General features: G+C 48.7%; 1 protein-coding gene and 1 pseudogene across 1 annotated transcript; one reads left to right on the top strand and one right to left on the bottom strand.

The window, feature by feature from the left end:
- The first annotated feature begins 1226 nt into the window (after positions 1-1226).
- On the top strand, positions 1227-2339 carry LOC132226084 (DNA-directed RNA polymerase II subunit RPB3-like; annotated as a pseudogene).
- Positions 2340-6542: 4203 nt separating this feature from the next.
- Positions 6543-13029, bottom strand: LOC132227433 (uncharacterized). The gene is given in 2 exon segments (XM_059682514.1): positions 6543-10722; positions 11533-13029. Coding segments are annotated over 2 exon segments (5145 nt in total). The 5' UTR covers positions 12498-13029.
- Between the last annotated feature and the right edge of the window lie 5984 nt (positions 13030-19013).

The following is a 19013-nucleotide window of genomic DNA, read 5'->3' as shown; positions in this document are numbered from 1 at the left end:
TTCCCCTAATACACCTGGCATTGTGGAAAGACACACACGTGTGCGAGTGACTCCTTTTGGTGGTGCTCCCTTGCTCAGACACATGTCAAAGAGATGATTTTCAGGTTCTTGAGCAAGACCTCCCTGGGTTGTAAAACTCACAAGAGGCATTTAAGAATAGTTACATCTCGAAGGGGCAGAGAAAGAATGTGTAATTATCTTTCCTAAAGCAAATACTCTAAAAGAAGGGAGCACAGGGTGGCCTAAAGTCGGAGAGAAGCCTGTCTAAGGTTAGCCAAGCTGAGAACAGTAAAGCCATCTTGCTCAGTGGCCTTCGACTGCGTGAAAGCTGTTGTTTTTATTGACCCTATTAATTATTTGGTGATAAAGAAACAATCTATTAAGCATTTCACACCAAACAAGATAGTTTGGATTTAAAAAAATTATATATATACAATGTATTACCACACTTTACTTACCCGTTTAAAAAATTAGTTGAGGGCTTGGGGCTGACAAAGTATAATTTTTCCTATCTGAAATAAAATGAGAAACAGGCTCTAGTTTATCATTTTCATGCAAAACAACTGGGATTTTTTTCAATAACAGATTATTGTGTACAACAGGAGATACCTGCATTTCTAACCTTGTTTGTTTGTTTGTTTTTAGAAACTCTTGAATCAAAGATACAAATTTTCTTTAAAGAATAAAGTTTCCAGTCTGGCAGGTCAGCGGTTGAGCGTCAACCCAAGAACCACAAGGTTCCAGATCAGGGCAGAGGCCTGGGTTGTGGGCTCGATCTCCAGTAGGGCGTGAGGATTCTCTCTCATCACTGATGTTCTATCTCTCTCTCCCTCTCCCTTCCTTTCTGAAATCAATAAAAATATTAATATATATATTAAAAGTTTTTTTAAAAAGAATAACCTCTCCAACAGGGTAACTCAGTGCCACATTCCGAATCCCAGAACAAGGTCATGTCTAATGAGCTTTCTCTCTGCATTCCCACTTCTACGCCCACTCCTGTCAAGGTCCAGGGCAGATGGGCCATCAGTTCAAAGACCCTCAGCAGGACAACCCCCACTGGCTTCCTGCCCAGGACGTTATGGAGCGAATAGCAAACATCTGTTCTCACATCTGCAACCCAGATCTAAGAAGGAGACAGCTGCTAGCCACACGCCCTCCACCCCCCAGACAAAGCTTTAAAAAATGCTGATGGAAGCCAAGAATTAAAAGACCAAAACAGCTGACGCCGGCTGCCGGCCGGGCGGCTGAGCGAGATGCCGCATGCCAGCCAGCCTAGCGTGCGGATCAGGGAGCTCACCAACGAGAATGTCAAGTTCATCATGGAAACTACGGACCTAGCGGTGGCCAATTCTACTCGAAAGGCCTTCATCACCGAGGTGCCCACAATAGCCATTGACTGGGCTCAGATGGACGCCAATTCTTTAAATTCCTCAGTCCTCGCCAGCTTGGATGAACCCCCTCACTCGCAATGACATTGTGGACTAGCTGCAGTACTTCGGGGCTGCACGCGTGAGTTCTGCCTGAGAGCTCGGTGGAGTTCACTGTGGATGTGCGGTGCCAAGAAGACCAGACTCATGACGTCACATCTCGGAGACCTTCATCTCCAGTAGCCCCCCATCATTCCAGTGACATCCCGGAGCCGAGATAACGACCCCAATGACTACGTGGACCAGGATCCTCGTCGTCAAACTGCGAAAGGACCAGGAGCTCAGACCGCGCCTATGCCACCAAGCGCTTTGGCAAGGAACATGCTCAGTGGAACCCGACTGCAGGGGTGGCTTTGGAATACGGTCCCGACAGCGCCCTGAAGCACACAATGAACCCCAAGCCCGAGGAGTGGCCAAAGAGGGAGTACTCAGAGCTGGAGGAAGATGAGTCCCAGACTTCACACGACCCCAGCAGCAAGCCAGAGAGGTTTTACTACCACGTGGAGGCCTGTGGCTCTCTGCGCCCCGCCCCATCGTCCTCTCAGCCCTCTCTGGGTTGAAGAAGCTGAGTGATTCACAGGCCCAGTTAAGCCACGAGATCCAGAGAGACGTCCTCAGCATAAACTAGCTGCAGCCCATCCGCCTGAGCGGAAAAGGATCCGAGCAGCAGCTGTGTGCAGGTCTCCTGAGGCTCCCCTAGCTCCTGAAGTCCCAACTGCTGTGCTGAACTTCTTGGCAAGCCATCAGCACCAACTCCAGAGGTAGCAGAGGGGAAGGGAGCCCCTCCCAGCCTTGCTTGGTCCCAGGTAGATTACCAGGTGCCCCTGGTATTTGAGGCAGGACAGTCATTCACTGAGCATGCAGCATCCCTGGCCCTGCCTGCTGATGGCCACTTCTCACCAGAACCCAGACCTTCCTTCCCACCCTGACCTGCTTGTAGGGGTCATACTGCTTCTCTGTTGAAAACCACTGAGCTAACCCCTCCTCTTTAGGTCTAGCTCTTGACTTACTTTCTGTGTGAAAGTTAGCATTTTCAGAGTTGTACCTTAGGTTTCTGCTGTTGGGATTGAGTGTTAGAAGTCTAATTCAGGCCACCTACAAACCCACCCCTGCCCACCGTCAGCCTATGCTTCGCTCACACCCCAGGTGTCTTTAGACCCTGGCTGCCTCCTCCCCCACCCCCCTCCACCCTACCCCCAAATAAATCCTGTATTTAGTTCTAAAAAACAACAAAGAAACCAAAACACAATAGAATAGAAAATAACATAATGTTGTAAGGGTAAGTATTGAGTCAGGTACATATGTATGTATGTATGTATGTATGTATGTATGTGTCCCAGTGAGAAGGCTAACCCCTATTTTGTAAAACTACTGTTTGGAATTCTCTGCTATTCTTTAGATGGCCTCTTATTCTAAAAAATATATAATAACTTTCCTTTCTAGCCTGCTTTAGCTTGCTTGAATAATGAGGAAGATAAACTTAACTGTCTGACCTTGTCGGCCCAATACTCTCAATACTCTCAATGCCATGCCAGGTGCATTTTTTAATTGGGTAGAACTGTGTAGTTTTCAAGGCCACCAGCGAGATAACCACTAAGCACACATAGGGCTGGCTCTTTCATAAAAAGGGAAGTTCTGCTTGTAGCTCTGCTTAGAATTTGAATTCATTTTCTTTTCTCTAAGCCCACCGCGGTGAATAAAGTATAACTCCAAACTCTCTGAGCATTGCTTGATTTATTCTGGTTCTCTGTAACACCAGGTCATAATATAAGGTGTATTCCTTTGAGAACTGTTCTGGAAATCCACAATAGTTACTTGAAGAGAAGGGGGAAAGGAGTCAGTTAATCCCTTCTGTTTTACATAACAATAGGCCAAGTTTTGAGATCTAGTCTCACCCCCTCAATTAACCTACCAATTGATATTACTGGTATTCCAAATCAATCCAGGAGTTTTTGGCTACCTGTTTGGCATTTGAAAGCCAGACTCATTTCATTTCTATTCTCATTCACCTCCTGGCAAGCAGCCTCTTTCACTCACTTCTGGTCGGCCTGTATAGAATAAAGTGAACAGGTAAAAAACAAAAATCACATCACTCTTGTTTCTGTAAGTGGATAGATATGGACACATAAAAATAATCTCAAGGGATAAGAGAAGGAATAATAATCTCAGGGGATTAGAGAACATCTTAACCCAAGCTCCGTCTTCTTAACAACTGAGAAAAAGTTACTGCCATTGCCATTAAGTGGTTTACTTGAGCTCATGCAGCAATTTAGTGATCGATTCAGAGCAAGAAACTTAAGTCTTCATATTTTCAGACAAGGGTTCTCTCTGGTATCTCTAGGCCCCCCGATAGAGAGGTGTGTGAATAGTACTGAGGTGTGGATATGTTTTCATTAACTTTTACTCAACATTCTGCACCCTGAATTGTCTGGAACACAGCAGACAGTGTGTGCCGCTGGTATGTATCTTCATTCTTTCTCGATTTACTTGGAGTCAAAGCCTTTTGAAGAAAGAGGCTGAGTCCAATTTGACATCAGTCATCATACAGCAGCTGCCTCAGTGGGGCTGTAAGATGGTGACTCCCAGGGGTGTTCTGGGCAGTGTGTTTCCATCTCTGTAGCACCTGATGGAGAGTGTGTCTGCAGCTTATTAAAATACCCATAGTTATAAAAAGTGGATGGAACTTAGGAGTTTTATGTCAGTTATACCTCAATAAGACTGAAATAGAAGAAGGAGGAGAAGGCAGAATTGTAAGGTCCCAAGACCCCCGGTGAGTCCGACGGAGGGGGCGACGACCCCAAGTCAAACGCAGAGACCGAAACTTGATGCAAAAGCAAGAGGTTCTTTATTACAAGCGCGGTGCAGGGGCTCTCAGGCAGGCAGGCAGCTTCTGAGAGAAGTGCTGGCTGACTGGAGCCCCGAGCAATTGCAGAACATGAGTTTATAAAGGCAAAAACCACACGCAGGTGTCCTGAAAAACAGGAATCTAAGTTAGCAGTTGACTGTTGACTCATTCCCTTAGGGGGCAGACTTGTGTTAATAGTTGACCAGTCGACTCATTTCCTGAGGGGGTAGACCTGTGTTAGTAGTTGACTCATTCCCTTCGGGGCCAGGGTGGTCTGTCTTGCACAAACTGATCCCAGGAAGAGATAAAATAGTTCTGCTGTGATTAAACCAGGGCTTACTGGAAAGGTCAGTCAGGGTTTAGGAGGAGAGGGGGGGGTTTCTCTGGCCTTACATTCCCCCCTTTTCTTTTGGGGAGTTTCAATCATGGAACTAGAGACCTTCATCTGAGGATATAGGTTGGTACTGTTGTTGGAGAACCATTACCTGGACTGCACTGATTCGGTCCCGGATAAAGGCGACTAGACGGTTTAATATACATGGCCCGAATGTCAGGAGGAGGAGGAGGATGATCAGAGGTCCTACTAATGAGGATATTAGGGTAGTGAACCAAGGAGAGCTGTTAAACCAACCTTCAAACCAACCTTGTTTAGCTTCTCGCTCTTTTCTGCGAGTCTCTAACCTTTCCCTGAGTTTTGACATGGAATCCTTTATAACCCCTGAGTGGTCAGCATAAAAGCAGCATTGTTCTTTGAGAGCTGCACATAGTCCTCCCTCTTTTAAAAACAGGAGGTCAAGTCCCCGTCTATTTTGTAAGACTACCTCAGATAGGGAGGTTAGTGACTCCTCAAGCTTAGTGATGGAGTGCTCTATGTGTTTGAGGTCCTCATCTATAGCAATCCTGAGTTCTTCAGTATAGGTAGGGCCTCGGATGAGAGCTGTTGTCCCTGTGCCTACCCCTGCCGCAACCCCTAGGCCCAGGAGAGCAGCTAAGGTCAGTGAGACGAGTTCCCGTTTACCCCGATGGGAGGGAGGGTGAGAGTCAAATTCTTCTTCAAAAGCGCTAGCTTGATAGTACATGATCCTAGGAACTAACTGGACAAGGATGCAATAATCTTGGGAGCGGTTGAAGACCTGAGCTGCTAAGCATGGAGTGAGCCCCGTATTGCAGGCCCACCATCCCCCTATTGGGGGCACTAAGTAATAGCTTGTAGGGGTGGGAGCTGCTAGGGTCTCGTTGCAGAGATGCTGGCGATCTTTTGGCACTTGTCCTATACATGTGCCCTGCCCTGAGACCTCAGTAAGGGTTAGCTTCCCATGTTGTCCCCATGAGCAATGGTCATGGCTGGTGGTGTTGGTGTAATTGCCCCGGAAGGCTATTCCTTCATAGTAAGGTGGCCCTGTAGTTAGGCAAAGCCAGCAAGACTCAGTCAGGTTGGATTTGGACATGTTCAGAGAACTGTAGGCCCCCTCTACTAATCCCAGCAATCTCTGGCCCGTGCCAGCCCCCAGGTCTATGGGGTCTGCCGGTTTTTCCCTGGAGACTGGACTGGTCCCTGTTGGCGCTGGGGTTGTGGTGAGGGGCCTTCCTTTCTCGGGGAGCTGCCGGCTGGACAAAACGGGATTTGGTCCTACTGCAACTGGTGGCCTGTAGTCCTGTACATCTAATCTTATTTTAAAAAGGAGGCCATCATCATGTTGGTCCTTGTACAGCCGGAGCCCCCAAGTCATTCCCCAGCGCCACTTGTTCAGTTCGTGTGACCGCCCGGTTGGCGTAAAGGAGATATTTAGAGCGTTAATCCAACCCCTATGACCGGAGGACTGACTTTCATTTCTCTGAACCTGGATGAGATCCCACGTGGGAGGCACCCCGACCCAATATGCGGTACCAGTTGTCTCACATCCCCATTCTGCACAGAAATACTCCCGCTCAGCTCCACAATTTTTCCTATGCCCCTGCCTGTCTTTGGGGCACACATAGAATTGGGTCATCGAAAGGCGCTCGCGGGCCTGTAGATAACTACAGTGAACTCCAAATTGTAAGTCTCTCCCTTTTCCTATGTAATCTCGGGTCTCTATGCCTGCTTAGTTTCTTCTACTGTTTTATCAGGGAGATCCCATAGCCTGTGCCCGGCTGCCATGGCACAGAGGTCTGGCATTAGGTTCGGCCACCATGTCCCTTTCAGGGCAACGTTGGTGGCTGACCAAACAGTCTGTCCAGTGTGGGGGGACATTACCCTCCAGGTTAGCCTCTTCGGGGCATGGGGGTTGCTACTTATCGGTGGCAGGCTCAGCAGGAGGAGGAGGGCAACGGCGAATCCGCAGCTTGAGAGGGTTGTCTGTTTTCTCCGCAGTCCATCCATAGCAGTTGTCATCCGAAGGAGGTGCTCGCTTGACGTGGGAGGCGTGGATCCAAGCAGCTACGCCGTCTACCTTGACTGCTGTCGGGGTTGTCAGCAACACCAGGTGGGGTCCCTTCCACCTCGGCTCGAGGTTGGCAGCTCGATGACGTCTGATGTAGACAAAGTCTCCGACCTGGAACTGGTGGGGGACCTGTAGTTCCCCCGGTTGGTAGAGGGCAGCCAGGGGGGTCCACACCTCCTTTTGGACAGTCTCGAGGGCCTTCAGCCTGGCAAGCAGGGATTGAGGGGTGTGAGTATCCGAGGGTATTGACCATGGGTCAGCGGCTAGGGGCGGAGGGGCCCCGAACAGAATCTCGAATGGGGTCACCCCTAGAGGGCCTGGGGTATTTCGCGCGCGGAAAAGGGCAAAGGGAAGGAGGACCGTCCAGTCTGCCACGCCAGTCTCTAAGGACAATTTAGTCATAGCCTCTTTTAACGTTCTGTTCATTCTCTCTACCTGACCTGAACTCTGGGGCCTGTAAGCACAATGTAATTTCCAATCCGCCCCTAGTATCTTGGCCATTCCCTGACTTACCTGGGCAACGAAGGCCGGACCGTTGTCTGATCCGATTACCTTTGGAATTCCGAACCGAGGGAAGATGTCTTCTAAGATCTTCTTGGGAACCACGGTTGCAGTCTCCCTCTTAGTAGGAAAGGCTTCTACCCAACCTGAGAAGGTATCTATGAAGACTAAGAGATATTTGTAACCGTAGCGGGCAGGTTTCACCTCTGTGAAATCTACCTCCCAGTAACTTCCTGGCCGGTCTCCCCTGAGTCTCTGTCCCTTCCCGACCTGGGATGGATGTATGTTTACTAATTGGCATGCCTTGCATTGTTTGACTACCTCCTCTGAGAGGCGGTCGAGTCCTTTGACATAGTGTCCAGTGGCCCGGCTGGTGGAGCTGAGGTGTTTGGCCCCCAGGTGGGTGAGGCGGTGCAGTTGTTGGAGGTAGGCGGTGGCCGCCTCCTTTGGCACCACCATCTTCTCCCCCGTGGTCCTCCAAACCCTGAGTTCGTCCTTATGATATTTTTCTGGCCTTTTAAGCAGATCTTCTTCTTCCTCTGGGGTGTAGCGGAGGGCTTCTGACTGTGATATTGCGGGGCCAGCAGCGAGGGCAAGTAGCCGGGGCCCGAGAGCGGCCTGTCTCGCCTCGGCATCCGCCTTTCTGTTTCCCACAGCTATCTCTGAGGCCCCCTTCTGATGGCCTGGGCAATGGATGATAGCTACTTCCTGGGGGGCATGGACAGCCTCTAAGAGGTCGAGGATCTCTTGTTTATTTTTAATCTCCTTTCCCGCTGAGGTGAGGAGACCTCTCTGCCGGTATATGGCTCCATGCACATGAGCAGTGGCAAAAGCATAACGGCTGTCGGTGTAAATATTGGCCCGACTACCCTCTGCAAGCCGGAGGGCCTGGGTTAGGGCAATTAATTCAGCCTTCTGGGCCGAAGTCCCTTCGGGCAGGCTACTAGCCCAAATAGTCCGGTCCCGGCTGACTACAGCTGCACCTGCTACTCTCTTACCTTCATAGAGGTAACTGCTGCCATCTGTGAACCAGGTGAGCTGAGGCTCTGACAGGGGAGAATCCTTAAGGTCTTTCCTTGGCCCTGTTTCTTCTGCTAGAATGTCACGGCATGAGTGCAGAACTTCTTTACCCTCAGGATTTACTTCTGGCAATAGGGTTGCCGGGTTAAGAACTACCGGAGCCCCAAAGTGGACTCGATCTTCATTTAACAGGAGACTCTGGTAGTGGGTCATCCGGGCATTGGACATCCACCGGTCCAGTGGCTGCCGAATAATACTCTCGAGGGTATGTGGGGCCACTATAGTCAGTCTCTGCCCCAATGTAAGTTTGTCTGCATCCTTTACAAGCAGGGCAGTGGCTGCGATTGCTCTTAGACAGCCCGGCCACCCTCTAGCCACTGGGTCCAGTCTCTTGGATAGATAGGCTACCGGCCTCTTCCAGGGGCCTAAGGTCTGAGTTAGGACCCCTCTGGCTACTCCCTTTCTTTCATCTATGAACAGAGTAAAAGGTTTGGCCACGTCTGGTAAGGCCAATGCCGGAGCAGAGAGGAGGGCCTTTTTAATGTTGTCAAAAGCCTTCTGATGAGCCTCCCCCCATTCGAAGGGGTTCCCTTGTTTTGTCAGCGGGTAGAGGGGCTCTGCCAGGGTTGCAAAACCCAGAATCCAGAGGCGGCAGAATCCAGCTGTCCCCAGGAACTCGCGTACCTGTCGGGGGGTCTGTGGCCTGGGTATCTGGGTGACCGTGCTCTTTCGGGCCTCAGTGAGCCACCTCTTTCCCCCCTCTAGAGCATATCCTAAATAGGTTACTCTTTGCTGACATATCTGGGCCTTCTTGGCCGAAACCCGGTATCCTAGGCAGGAGAGCTCTAAGAGCAAAGCTCTGGTACCTGTTTCACAGTCCTCTTTAGTAGTTCCTGCGAGGAGGAGGTCATCTACGTACTGGAGAAGAGTGACTTGCGGATGGTCAGCACGGAAGGCAGCCAGGTCCTGATGAAGGGCCTCATCGAAGATGGTGGGGGAATTCTTGAACCCCTGGGGAAGTCGAGTCCAGGTTAGCTGCCTTGTCATCCCCGAGTCTGGGTCTCTCCATTCGAAAGCGAAGATGTTTTGGCTGGCAGGGTGCAACTGCAGGCAAAAGAAGGCATCCTTTAAATCTAGAACTGAATACCACACATGAGATGGAGGGATAGAACTCAGGAGATTGTAGGGATTGGGAACCGTGGGATGAATGTCCTGTACCCTCTTGTTGACCTCTCTTAAGTCCTGTACCGGTCGGTAGTCATTAGTTCCAGGTTTCTTTACTGGAAGGAGCGGGGTGTTCCAAGGGGAGTGGCACTTGACCAGGACTCCTAGGCGCAAGAGGCGCTGGATATGGACCTTGATTCCCTTCCAGGCCTCTTTTGCCATGGGATACTGTCGTACTGCAATCGGGGTTGCAGAGGACTTGAGCTCTATTATTACAGGGGGTCGTTCGGCAGCCAGGCCCATCCCCGCAGTCTCAGCCCATGCCTCAGGGTATTGTTGCAGCCACTCTGCTATCCCCTCATTCTTTTGGACTTTATCCTCAAACAGCAGGTGCACATCCTCGAGTTGAAGTGTCAAGAGGGTAATTGGTTCCCCACGTTGGGTTAGGGTCGGCCCCCGTGGGGTGAAGGTGATCTGGGCCCCCATTTTAGTTAACAAGTCTCTCCCCAGAAGGGGGGCAGGGCATTCTGGTATCACTAGGAAGGACTGAGTTACTCTCCCCGTGCCTAAGTCTCCAGTCCGGGTGGTGGTCCAGGAATATTGTTCATTTCCCGTTGCCCCTATTACCCAGGAGGTCTTCTGGGAGACCGGCCCTAGCGGTTTCTTAAGTACTGAATACTGGGCTCCTGTGTCCACTAAGAAATTGACAGGCTTCCCCTCCACCTTAAGAGTTACCCTAGGCTCGGGGAGGGGGTCCGAGCCCCGACTTCTTCAATCACTATCTTCCTGGAGTGCCAACGCCTTTTTTGCTAGTCTCTTCGGGCACTCCCGCTTCCAATGTCCTTCTTCCTTGCAGTAAGCACATTGGTTTCTACCTAACGGTGGCCTGTTGCCCAAGTTACCTGTCTGCCTTCCTTTTCCTTTCTCCTGCGGCTTACTCCCTCCTATTGCTGCGGCCAAGATACGGGTTAGCCTTTTCTCTTCCCTTTTCTCCCTTTTATCTTCCTTTTCCTCTCTCTCCTTCTCTTTCCGCAACTCCTTCTCCTCCTCGGTCTCCCTTTTATGGTATACCTTCTGTGCCTCCTTAACTAGGTCCTGGAGGGTAAAATCCTGTAGCCCCTCAAGTCTCTGCAGCTTTTTCTTAATGTCTAATGCTGACTGCCCTATGGAGGCCATGGCTACCGAAGCCTTTTGTCCCTCCGAGGTGGGGTCAAATGGGGTGTACCGTCTGAACGCCTCCATCAGTCGCTCGAGAAAAACAGAAGGCGGTTCAGTGGGCCCCTGGATGACCTCTCTTACCTTAGCCAGATTCGTGGGGCGCCGTGCTGCCCCTCTGAGGCCGTGCCGGGAGCCGGTCCATCCTTGCTGTTTCAAGGGACCTGGCATATATGGCATACGGTTCTTAATATGTTTGCTCACCTTCTTGGCGCTGTGTTTTAACCAAGGTCACCTCTCCGAGAAAGGTTGTTTCCCCAGGTAGGAATTTTTCCCTGAAGTCAGGGAGGGGATGAAACTCCTTAACTAAGTGCCAGGCGGGTAGTTAATCACTACAAACAATCATGCTTAAGCTACATAATCTTTACTCCCTGGAATGGAGATAAGAAACGCCCTAACCTTTGTAATAGAGATTGATAGGATTGAATCAACTGGTATAAATACAGATGTAACCAGACAGAGAGACAGAACTCAGAACACAGAACTAAGGACACAGGGCTTGGAAGACAGGACCAAGAGAGACAGAGCCTAGGCACAGAACCTACACAGAACGTTCTCTAGAGACAGAAGAACTTCGCTGGTGAGAGCATGCCGGAGGATCTTGGATAGGGACTGGCCTCGGAGCCTGGAGGCGGAGCCTGGCAAGAGAGCATGGCAGGGGATCCTGGACTGAACCTGACTGCAGAGATTGGCAGGAGAGCCTGACTAGAACCTGGTGATTGAACCTGACTGGAGAACCTGGACAGAACCTCTCTGGAGATCCTAAGCAGAACCTCTCTGGAGATCCAGACCAGAACTTGGCAGGAGATCCGGGCTAGAGATCCTGGCTAGGGTGCTGATCAACTGAACGCTGTCGCCGTGTCATTCCTTCTTCGCCGACTCCGTCCACACCTTTGGGGACCCCTGGACCCGCTGGGGTTGGACCCCGGCAAGGCCGGCCACTAGAGTCTGGCGGTAGACCTTCAGGTGCTCCCTACCTTCTGCCGTGTTGAAGTCCCAGTCCGGCCTAGCCAGAGGAAAAGCCGCATCCACCAGATGGGGGAGCTGGGTTGGCCGGCCGTCAGGGCCGGGAGCATTCTTTCGGGCCTCCAAAAGAATCCGTTCCCTTTCTTCTGTAGTAAAGAGAGTCTGGAGAAGCTGCTGACAGTCGTCCCAAGTGGGCTGGTGAGAGAACATAAGGGACTCAACTAGTCCCGTTAGGCATTGGGGATCCTCTGAAAAGGGAGGGTGGTTAGTTTTCCAGTTATAGAGGTCTGCTGAGGAGAAGGGCCAATATTGGAGCGGCTGGAGCGGGGCCGACTCATCATCATCCCCGCGGGAGGGTGGAGGCCCGTATGGCCAGAGAGGGCAGGCCACAGTCGAATCTGTCGAATCTGGGGACATGGGATGTCTCCTCTGGCTCCGGGTTCCCTGGGCCGGTCCTCCCGTTGGAGGAGCGGGGCGCGCCGAGGGCCCCTCCGGTTGCTCTGGCTGGAGAGGAGAGGGGTAAGGGGGTGGGGAGTCCAAGAGGAGGAGGTCGGCTTGAGGGTCGACCAAAGGACGTTTCGTTTGATCTGCGGGAGGGGCCTGGGCCACGAGAACCCGGGAGGTACCGGACGGCAGCCAGGGTTTCACCCAAGGGGGAGGGTTTTGGACCAGGTCCTGCCAAACGACGATATATGGCTGTTGGTCCGGATGGCCCGCTGGTCCTGACTGGAACACCTTGTTCTTTACTGCAAAAATAGTAGATAGGTCAAAAGTCCCATCCGCTGGCCACCCCACGCCTAGGGCCGGCCAGTCAGAAGAACAGAAAGTCTGCCAAGGACCCTTCTTGACACTGACGGAGAGGTTGAGTCCCCGACTCCGGACGTCCTTCCAATGTGCCACTGTGAGGGAAAGAGGGGTGCTGTTTCCCTGCCCCATGTTATCTGGCTGGGAAAGGAAAAGTAGGAGACAAAAACAAAAAACAAAAAGCGATGCAACGAGACACCGGACCCACAAGAATTTACACAGATACAGAATGGCCGCTGAGGGATGATATCCCTCCCTGACGCTAGTCCGGCCGGACACACAAGTGCCCGTTGCCGGACAGCCAGAAGTGACCAAGACCTCTCGGTCACCGTCCGTCCCTGGGGCGTCCCCCAGGGTGGCAGTTTTTCTGGTCGAAGACTCTTCAACCAGAGGAGTCGACTCCTGACGGAGCCGACAACCTGCCGTTCCGAAAAACTGAAACTAAGAACGAACAGAGGACAAAACAAACACTGAACAACTCCGGAGTCTGCTTACCTCCAAGACCGATCCTGGCGCTTGAGGGGTGGTCGCCCGATCCCGGACGAGCCCCCAAATGTAAGGTCCCAAGACCCCGGGTGAGTCCGAAGGAGGGGGCGACGACCCCAAGTCAAACGCAGAGACCGAAACTTGATGCAAAAGCAAGAGGTTCTTTATTACAAGCGCGGCGCAGGGGCTCTCAGGCAGGCAGGCAGCTTCCGAGAGAAGTGCTGGCTGACTGGAGCCCAGAGCAACTGCAGAACATGAGTTTATAAAGGCAAAAACCACACGCAGGTGTCCTGAAAAACAGGAATCTAAGTTAGCAGTTGACTGTTGACTCATTCCCTTAGGGGGCAGACTTGTGTTAATAGTTGACCAGTCGACTCATTTCCTGAGGGGGTAGACCTGTGTTAGTAGTTGACTCATTCCCTTCAGGGCCAGGGTGGTCTATCTTGCACAAACCGATCCCAGGAAGAGATAAAATAGTTCTGCTGTGATTAAACCAGGGCTTACTGGAAAGGTCAGTCAGGGTTTAGGAGGAGAGGCGGGGGGGTTTCTCTGGCCTTACAGAATAAGGGAAAAAGAAGGAGGAGGTATTTTCTTGTCCTGGATTCCAAGACAAAATTTTATAAGGTGAAAGGCCTAGTGGAAGTTGGGAAAAGGTTCTATCTTTTTTATGGTGAGAACATTTAAGTTCCACTCTCTTAGAAAATTTCATTTATAAAATACAAAGTTATCAACTATAGTCACCACGTTTTACTTTACAACCTCAGACCTTATTATCTTGTAGCTGAAAGTTTGTACCCTTTTAGTAACTTCTCTATTTTCCCCACTCCCCATTCCCTGGCAACCACTTTTCTGTTCTATTTTTATGAGTTTGACTTGTTAAACTCTTTTTTTAAAGATTTCACATGTAAAAAAAGAAAGAAAAGAAAAAAATTTCACATGTGAGACCGCACAGTATTTGTCTTTCTCTGTCTGGCTTATTTCACTTAGCAAAATGCCCTTATGTATCATTCATGTTGTTTCAAATGGTAGGAATTCCTTCTCTCTTATGGCTGAATAATATTCCATTACATGTATATGAAGCAGGAATTTTAGGGAAATATAGGAAGGCTTAGGGATTTTTTTTAGAATTGGGGTCCATGGAAAAAACACAGGGAGAAGGTACATTTCCATAACACAAGGAAGCCAGGTGCAGTTACATCTCCATAAGACAAGGGAGTGGCAACAGGTATATTTCCATAAGACAAGGAAACTGGAAGTAGCCAAGAAAGGTCTATATTGACAAAATGGGGATAGGGAAGCCCTTCATTCAGATGGAAAAGAAGAAAGCCCAGAGGGAATAGGGGAACAGTGGGGAAGGAGCAGGGAGAACCTAACATGTCCCATGTGAGGTTCAACCTTTGAGCTCAGGAGTTAATATAGTAACCAACTGGAAGGGAAATATTGACCAATCAGAGGGGATGTCAGGCACCAGGATCTGCAGCCTTTATAAAGCCATAGGGAAAGGAACCCAGTGGGACCCTTTCCCCCCTCCCTACGTGGGAGTCCGTTCTGTGGGACTCTTCCCTCTCCCCATGTGGGAGTCTGTACTTGTTCTCAATAAATCTCCACCTTTGCTATACCACTTTCTGTCCGTGGATTCATTCTTTGATTCCAGTGGACAAAGAACCCGGGTTCCAGTCCAAAAATTCCGTATCATATATGCTACATCTTCTTTTATCCATTTGAAACCAGACAACCAATGGGTCCCAGTTGCCTGTCACTACTTGAGCCAATTAAGCAGAGACAGGGTTGAATCATATGTGAATGTTTATTCCAATAATGCTGGCAGTATGGGAGAGCAGCAGGTCATCCACAAAGATCTGCTCTACCCCCCACCATAAGCCACCTGCTTATAATGCATAGGACAAAGATTACATGGGCAAGTAGGAATTACAGCCATGGGGAAGTAGGCAAGGCATAATGGTTACAGGTTATAGGCAATGTGGGCTGTGGGTCGCAATGATGGAGTGCCTCTGGTAACAGATTCCTTCAGCAACAAGGCTGTTAATCTTTCCATGATGATGGGCAGTTCTCAAAAAAGAAGAATGGACTGACTGCATTCCCAGGGTAACTCCTATGCCCCGGGGAGTACAGCTCTCAGCCAGGATAGAATGTGCTTTCTCCAATCAGAACAATCCTGGTTACCAGAGCATGATGAATATTTCTTATAATTATAGCTAGTCCCCATTATTCTCTTTCTGCCCCTAACACATTCATCTGTCGATGGACACAGGTTGTTTCCATATCTTGCCTATTGTGAACAATGCTGCAATGAAAATGGGGTGAAGATATCTTTTCTAGTTAGTGTTTTTGTTTTCTTCAGACAAATACCCAGAAGTAGGATTGCTGGATCAAGTCATGGTTTTATTTGTAATTTTTTGAGGAACCTCTATTTTTGTTTTCCATGGTGGCTGCACCAATATACATTCCTAACAACAGTGCACAGGGTTCTCTTGTCTCCACATCCTCGGCAGCACTTATCTCTTGTTTTCTTGATGATTGCCATCTTAACCAGTGGGAGGTGATATCTCATTGTGGTTTGGATTTGCTTTTCCCTGATGATTAGTGATGTTGGGCACCTTTTCATGGGCCTGTTGCCTATTTGTACGTCTGCTATTCAGACCCTCTGTTTATTTTTAAACAGGACTAACTTAAACATAATATATTATTAGTCATATAAATTAATTCATTTAAGTGAGCAATACACATCATTTCCAACACTCCTTTCCTTGGACCCAAATCAAAGCTTTTGTAAATTTCTCCTCACAACGAATGTTTTGTACAACACAACTGGACAGAGTCCAGATTTCAATTCTATGGCCAATCCATTGTAAAGGTGGCAGGTGGCCCCTGTCAAAATCCAGAAACTGCTAAAAAATAAAACCAAATAAATATAATTGTCTTTAGTAAGAGTTTATTGTGTGTAGATGGACAGTTCACAAAGAGAATTGTCAAACCAGTAGTGTTACGGAGCCCAGAGCTATGTTGTTATAGGATGGCTTATATAATAAAAACACCGAGGCTAGTCAATCTTTATAGTTACTTATAGCATTTGGTTTTCCCCCCAAATGACAGGGGATTTGTTAAAAGTGGTCATCTTGCCGAAACCGGTTTGGCTCAGTGGATAGAGCGTCGGCCTGCAGACTGAAAGGTCCCAGGTTCGATTCCGGTCAAGGGCATGTACCTGGGTTGCGGGCACATCCCCAGTAGGAGATGTGCAGGAGGCGGCTGATCGATGTTTCTAACTCTCTATCTCTCTCCCTTCCTCTCTGTAAAAAAATCAATAAAATATATATTTTTTTAAAAAGTGGTCATTTATGCTAATTTTGGAAAACTATTTATTTTTTTAAATATATTTTCATTGATTTCATAGAAGAAGGGAAAGGGACAGAGAGATTTAGAAACATCAGTGATAAGAGAGAATCTGCCTTCTGCACACCCCCACTGGGACTCAAGCCTGCAACCCGGGCATGTGCCCTGACCAGGAATTGAACTGTGACCTCCTGGCTCATAGGTCAACACTCAACCTCTGAGCCACACCAGATGGATAACAATTTAGGTTTTTTCTATTGATTTTTTTTTTTTTTTTATAGAGAGGGAGGGAGAGGGATAGAGAGTTAGAAACATCGATCAGCTGCTTCTTGCACACCCCCTACCGGGATGTGCCCGCAACCAAGGTACATGCCCTTGACTGGAATCGAACCTGGGACCCTTCAGTCCGCAGGCCGACGCTCTATCCACTGAGCCAAACCGGTTAGGGCAATTTAGGTTTTTAAGTGACTTTCAGAGGCATTTATAAGAAACAACCCTAGTTAGGTTTTGCTTACACTGCAGAATGAGCTACTTTAGATTTCACTTACATGGCTTAGCTGGTTCTGCTGTTCAGGGAATTTTCAAGTCTGGTCTCTATTTGTATTTTGTTTTAACTCCTATATTCTTGTTCATTCAAGAAATTATCATAAGCTCTTTCCCTTGTAAATGAGCATTTAAGGTAAGATACAAAGCCCCTGCCCACCAAAAACATAAGCAGACAGGTTTTAAAATTAAAAGTTAATTTCCCAATGGTATTTTTCACAGAAATAGAACAAACAATCCTAAATTTGTATGGAACCACAAAAGACCCCCAAATAGCCAAAACAGTCGAGAAAAATGGAACAAAGCTAGAAGCATCATGCTCCCTGATGTCAAAGTATATTACAAAGCCGCAATAACCAAAACAATATGGTACTAACAAAAAAACATACCTATCAATGGAACAGAATTGAGAGCCCAGAAATAAATCCATGAATTTGACCAAAACCTATAACCAAACAAAAGCTTTACTTGGGAGCCTTTTTAGGTATTGCAAATCTGGAAGACACAGATATAGGTAGAAACCCAACTTGATTCTGAGGGAGAATGAAAGGATCAGAGTTTATAAAGATAGAGAAAAGGGAGTTTCCAGAGGAGTTGCACAAGTTTCTTTGAAAGAGCTATGATCGGTGCTGGCAAACCAACTTATATTATGGTATAAATGATTAACTGCTAGGTATGTCCTATTGCTAGTAAAAAAAAAAAAAAAAAAAAATTAATGGAGTTCAGTGACGCAGAGCCAGTTCCAGAAACTGTATCCCCAGCTGGCGTGGACATTGGTTGAACATTGACCTATGAACCAGGAGGCCACAATTTGATTCCTGGTCAGGGTACATGCCCAGGTTGCCAGCTCAATCCCCAGAGGAGGCGTGCAGGAGGCAGCCAATCCATGATTCTCTCTCATCATTGACGTTGTTTCTATCTCTCTTTCCCTCTCTGAAAACAATAACAATATATTTAAAAAAGAAATTGCATCATGATGTATTGTTGGTTTTAGCCCAGTTCAAAAGTTCAGTTTCACTTGGAGGGAGTGTGTTAACTCAGCTTCCTGCATGCCACCCATTTTAAATTGCTCTCTGGAGAATACCAATTCTATTTTGCTGTTTTTCTTCCACATGATCAATTAATTTATGATGAAGGAGCCAAAATTATACAATGGGGAAAGGACAATCTATTCATAATGGTGCTGGGAAAACCTGACAGCCACATGCAAAAGAATAAAACTGACACACTATCTTACACCATACACAAGAATTGACACTAAATGGATTAAAGACATGGATATAAAACCCAAAACCATAAAACTCCTGGAAGAAAACATAGGAGGTAAGTTCCTGACGTCATTCTTCAAGATGAGTTTTTAGATGTGACACCAAAAATAAAGACAACAAAAACAAATGAAACTACATCACATTAAAAAGCTTCTGCAGCTTGGCCAGTGTTGCCCAATGGTTCAATGTCAACCTATGAACCAGGAGGATTGGATTCTGATCAGGGCCCCATGCCCAGGGTTGCGGGCTTGATCCCCAGTAGGAGGCATGCAGGAGGCAGCCGATCAATGAGGCCCCAGCAGTGGAGGACCCCACATCCAAGACCCAGGAACCAGAAAGGCCCCCAGGAGTGGAGGGCCTGATGCCCAGAGGCCCAGCTGTGGCTCGCCCTGCAGACTCCCTCCGCCTGTCACCCTGCAGGAGGAAGGACAACTGGAACCCAGACTTCAGTGGGACTGTTCCTCCCAGCATCGCTCTCAGGTACAACCACTTTCATGGGGAGGCTGGCAGCAGCAGATCTGAGGTGCAGTGGCCAGGAAGATGACCGGCTGCCTCCACCCAGACCCTTCATGGAATGATCCTTTAGGACAAATGTTCTTACAATAACACTTCTCAGTTGAACAGACATGTAAGACATTGGTCTTCATAGACATCTGTACATTTTTCTTTTGGTTACCTAATAAATTATGCAAAAATTCCAACATCTTTCTCCTGTGTGTCCCTCCTTTGGTGGCTAGGGAAGGACTAAGTGAGGGTCCCCATAAGTCGCCTGACTTTGGGTGCTGGTGAGGCAGTCGGGGGACGTAGAGGGTCATCAAACTGGGACTCGCGTTTGGGGCCTCCAAGAGTCCAGCAGAGAGGCAGCCAGCAGCCCCAGGAACTCCTTAGTCCAGAACCCCTTCAGCTCCCTGACCCCGCCCCTTACCTCTGCCTCCAGACTCTGGACTGGGCATGCCAGTTTCCAATCCCCACGCCCAAATTGACTTACCAAGGCTCATTG

The sequence above is a fragment of the Myotis daubentonii genome, chromosome 2, assembly GCF_963259705.1.
Source record: "Myotis daubentonii chromosome 2, mMyoDau2.1, whole genome shotgun sequence".
In the NCBI taxonomy this organism is placed as follows: Eukaryota; Metazoa; Chordata; class Mammalia; order Chiroptera; family Vespertilionidae; genus Myotis; species Myotis daubentonii.
Note: the sequence above shows the minus strand (reverse complement) of the source record. Positions and strands in the feature narration are given on the sequence as shown.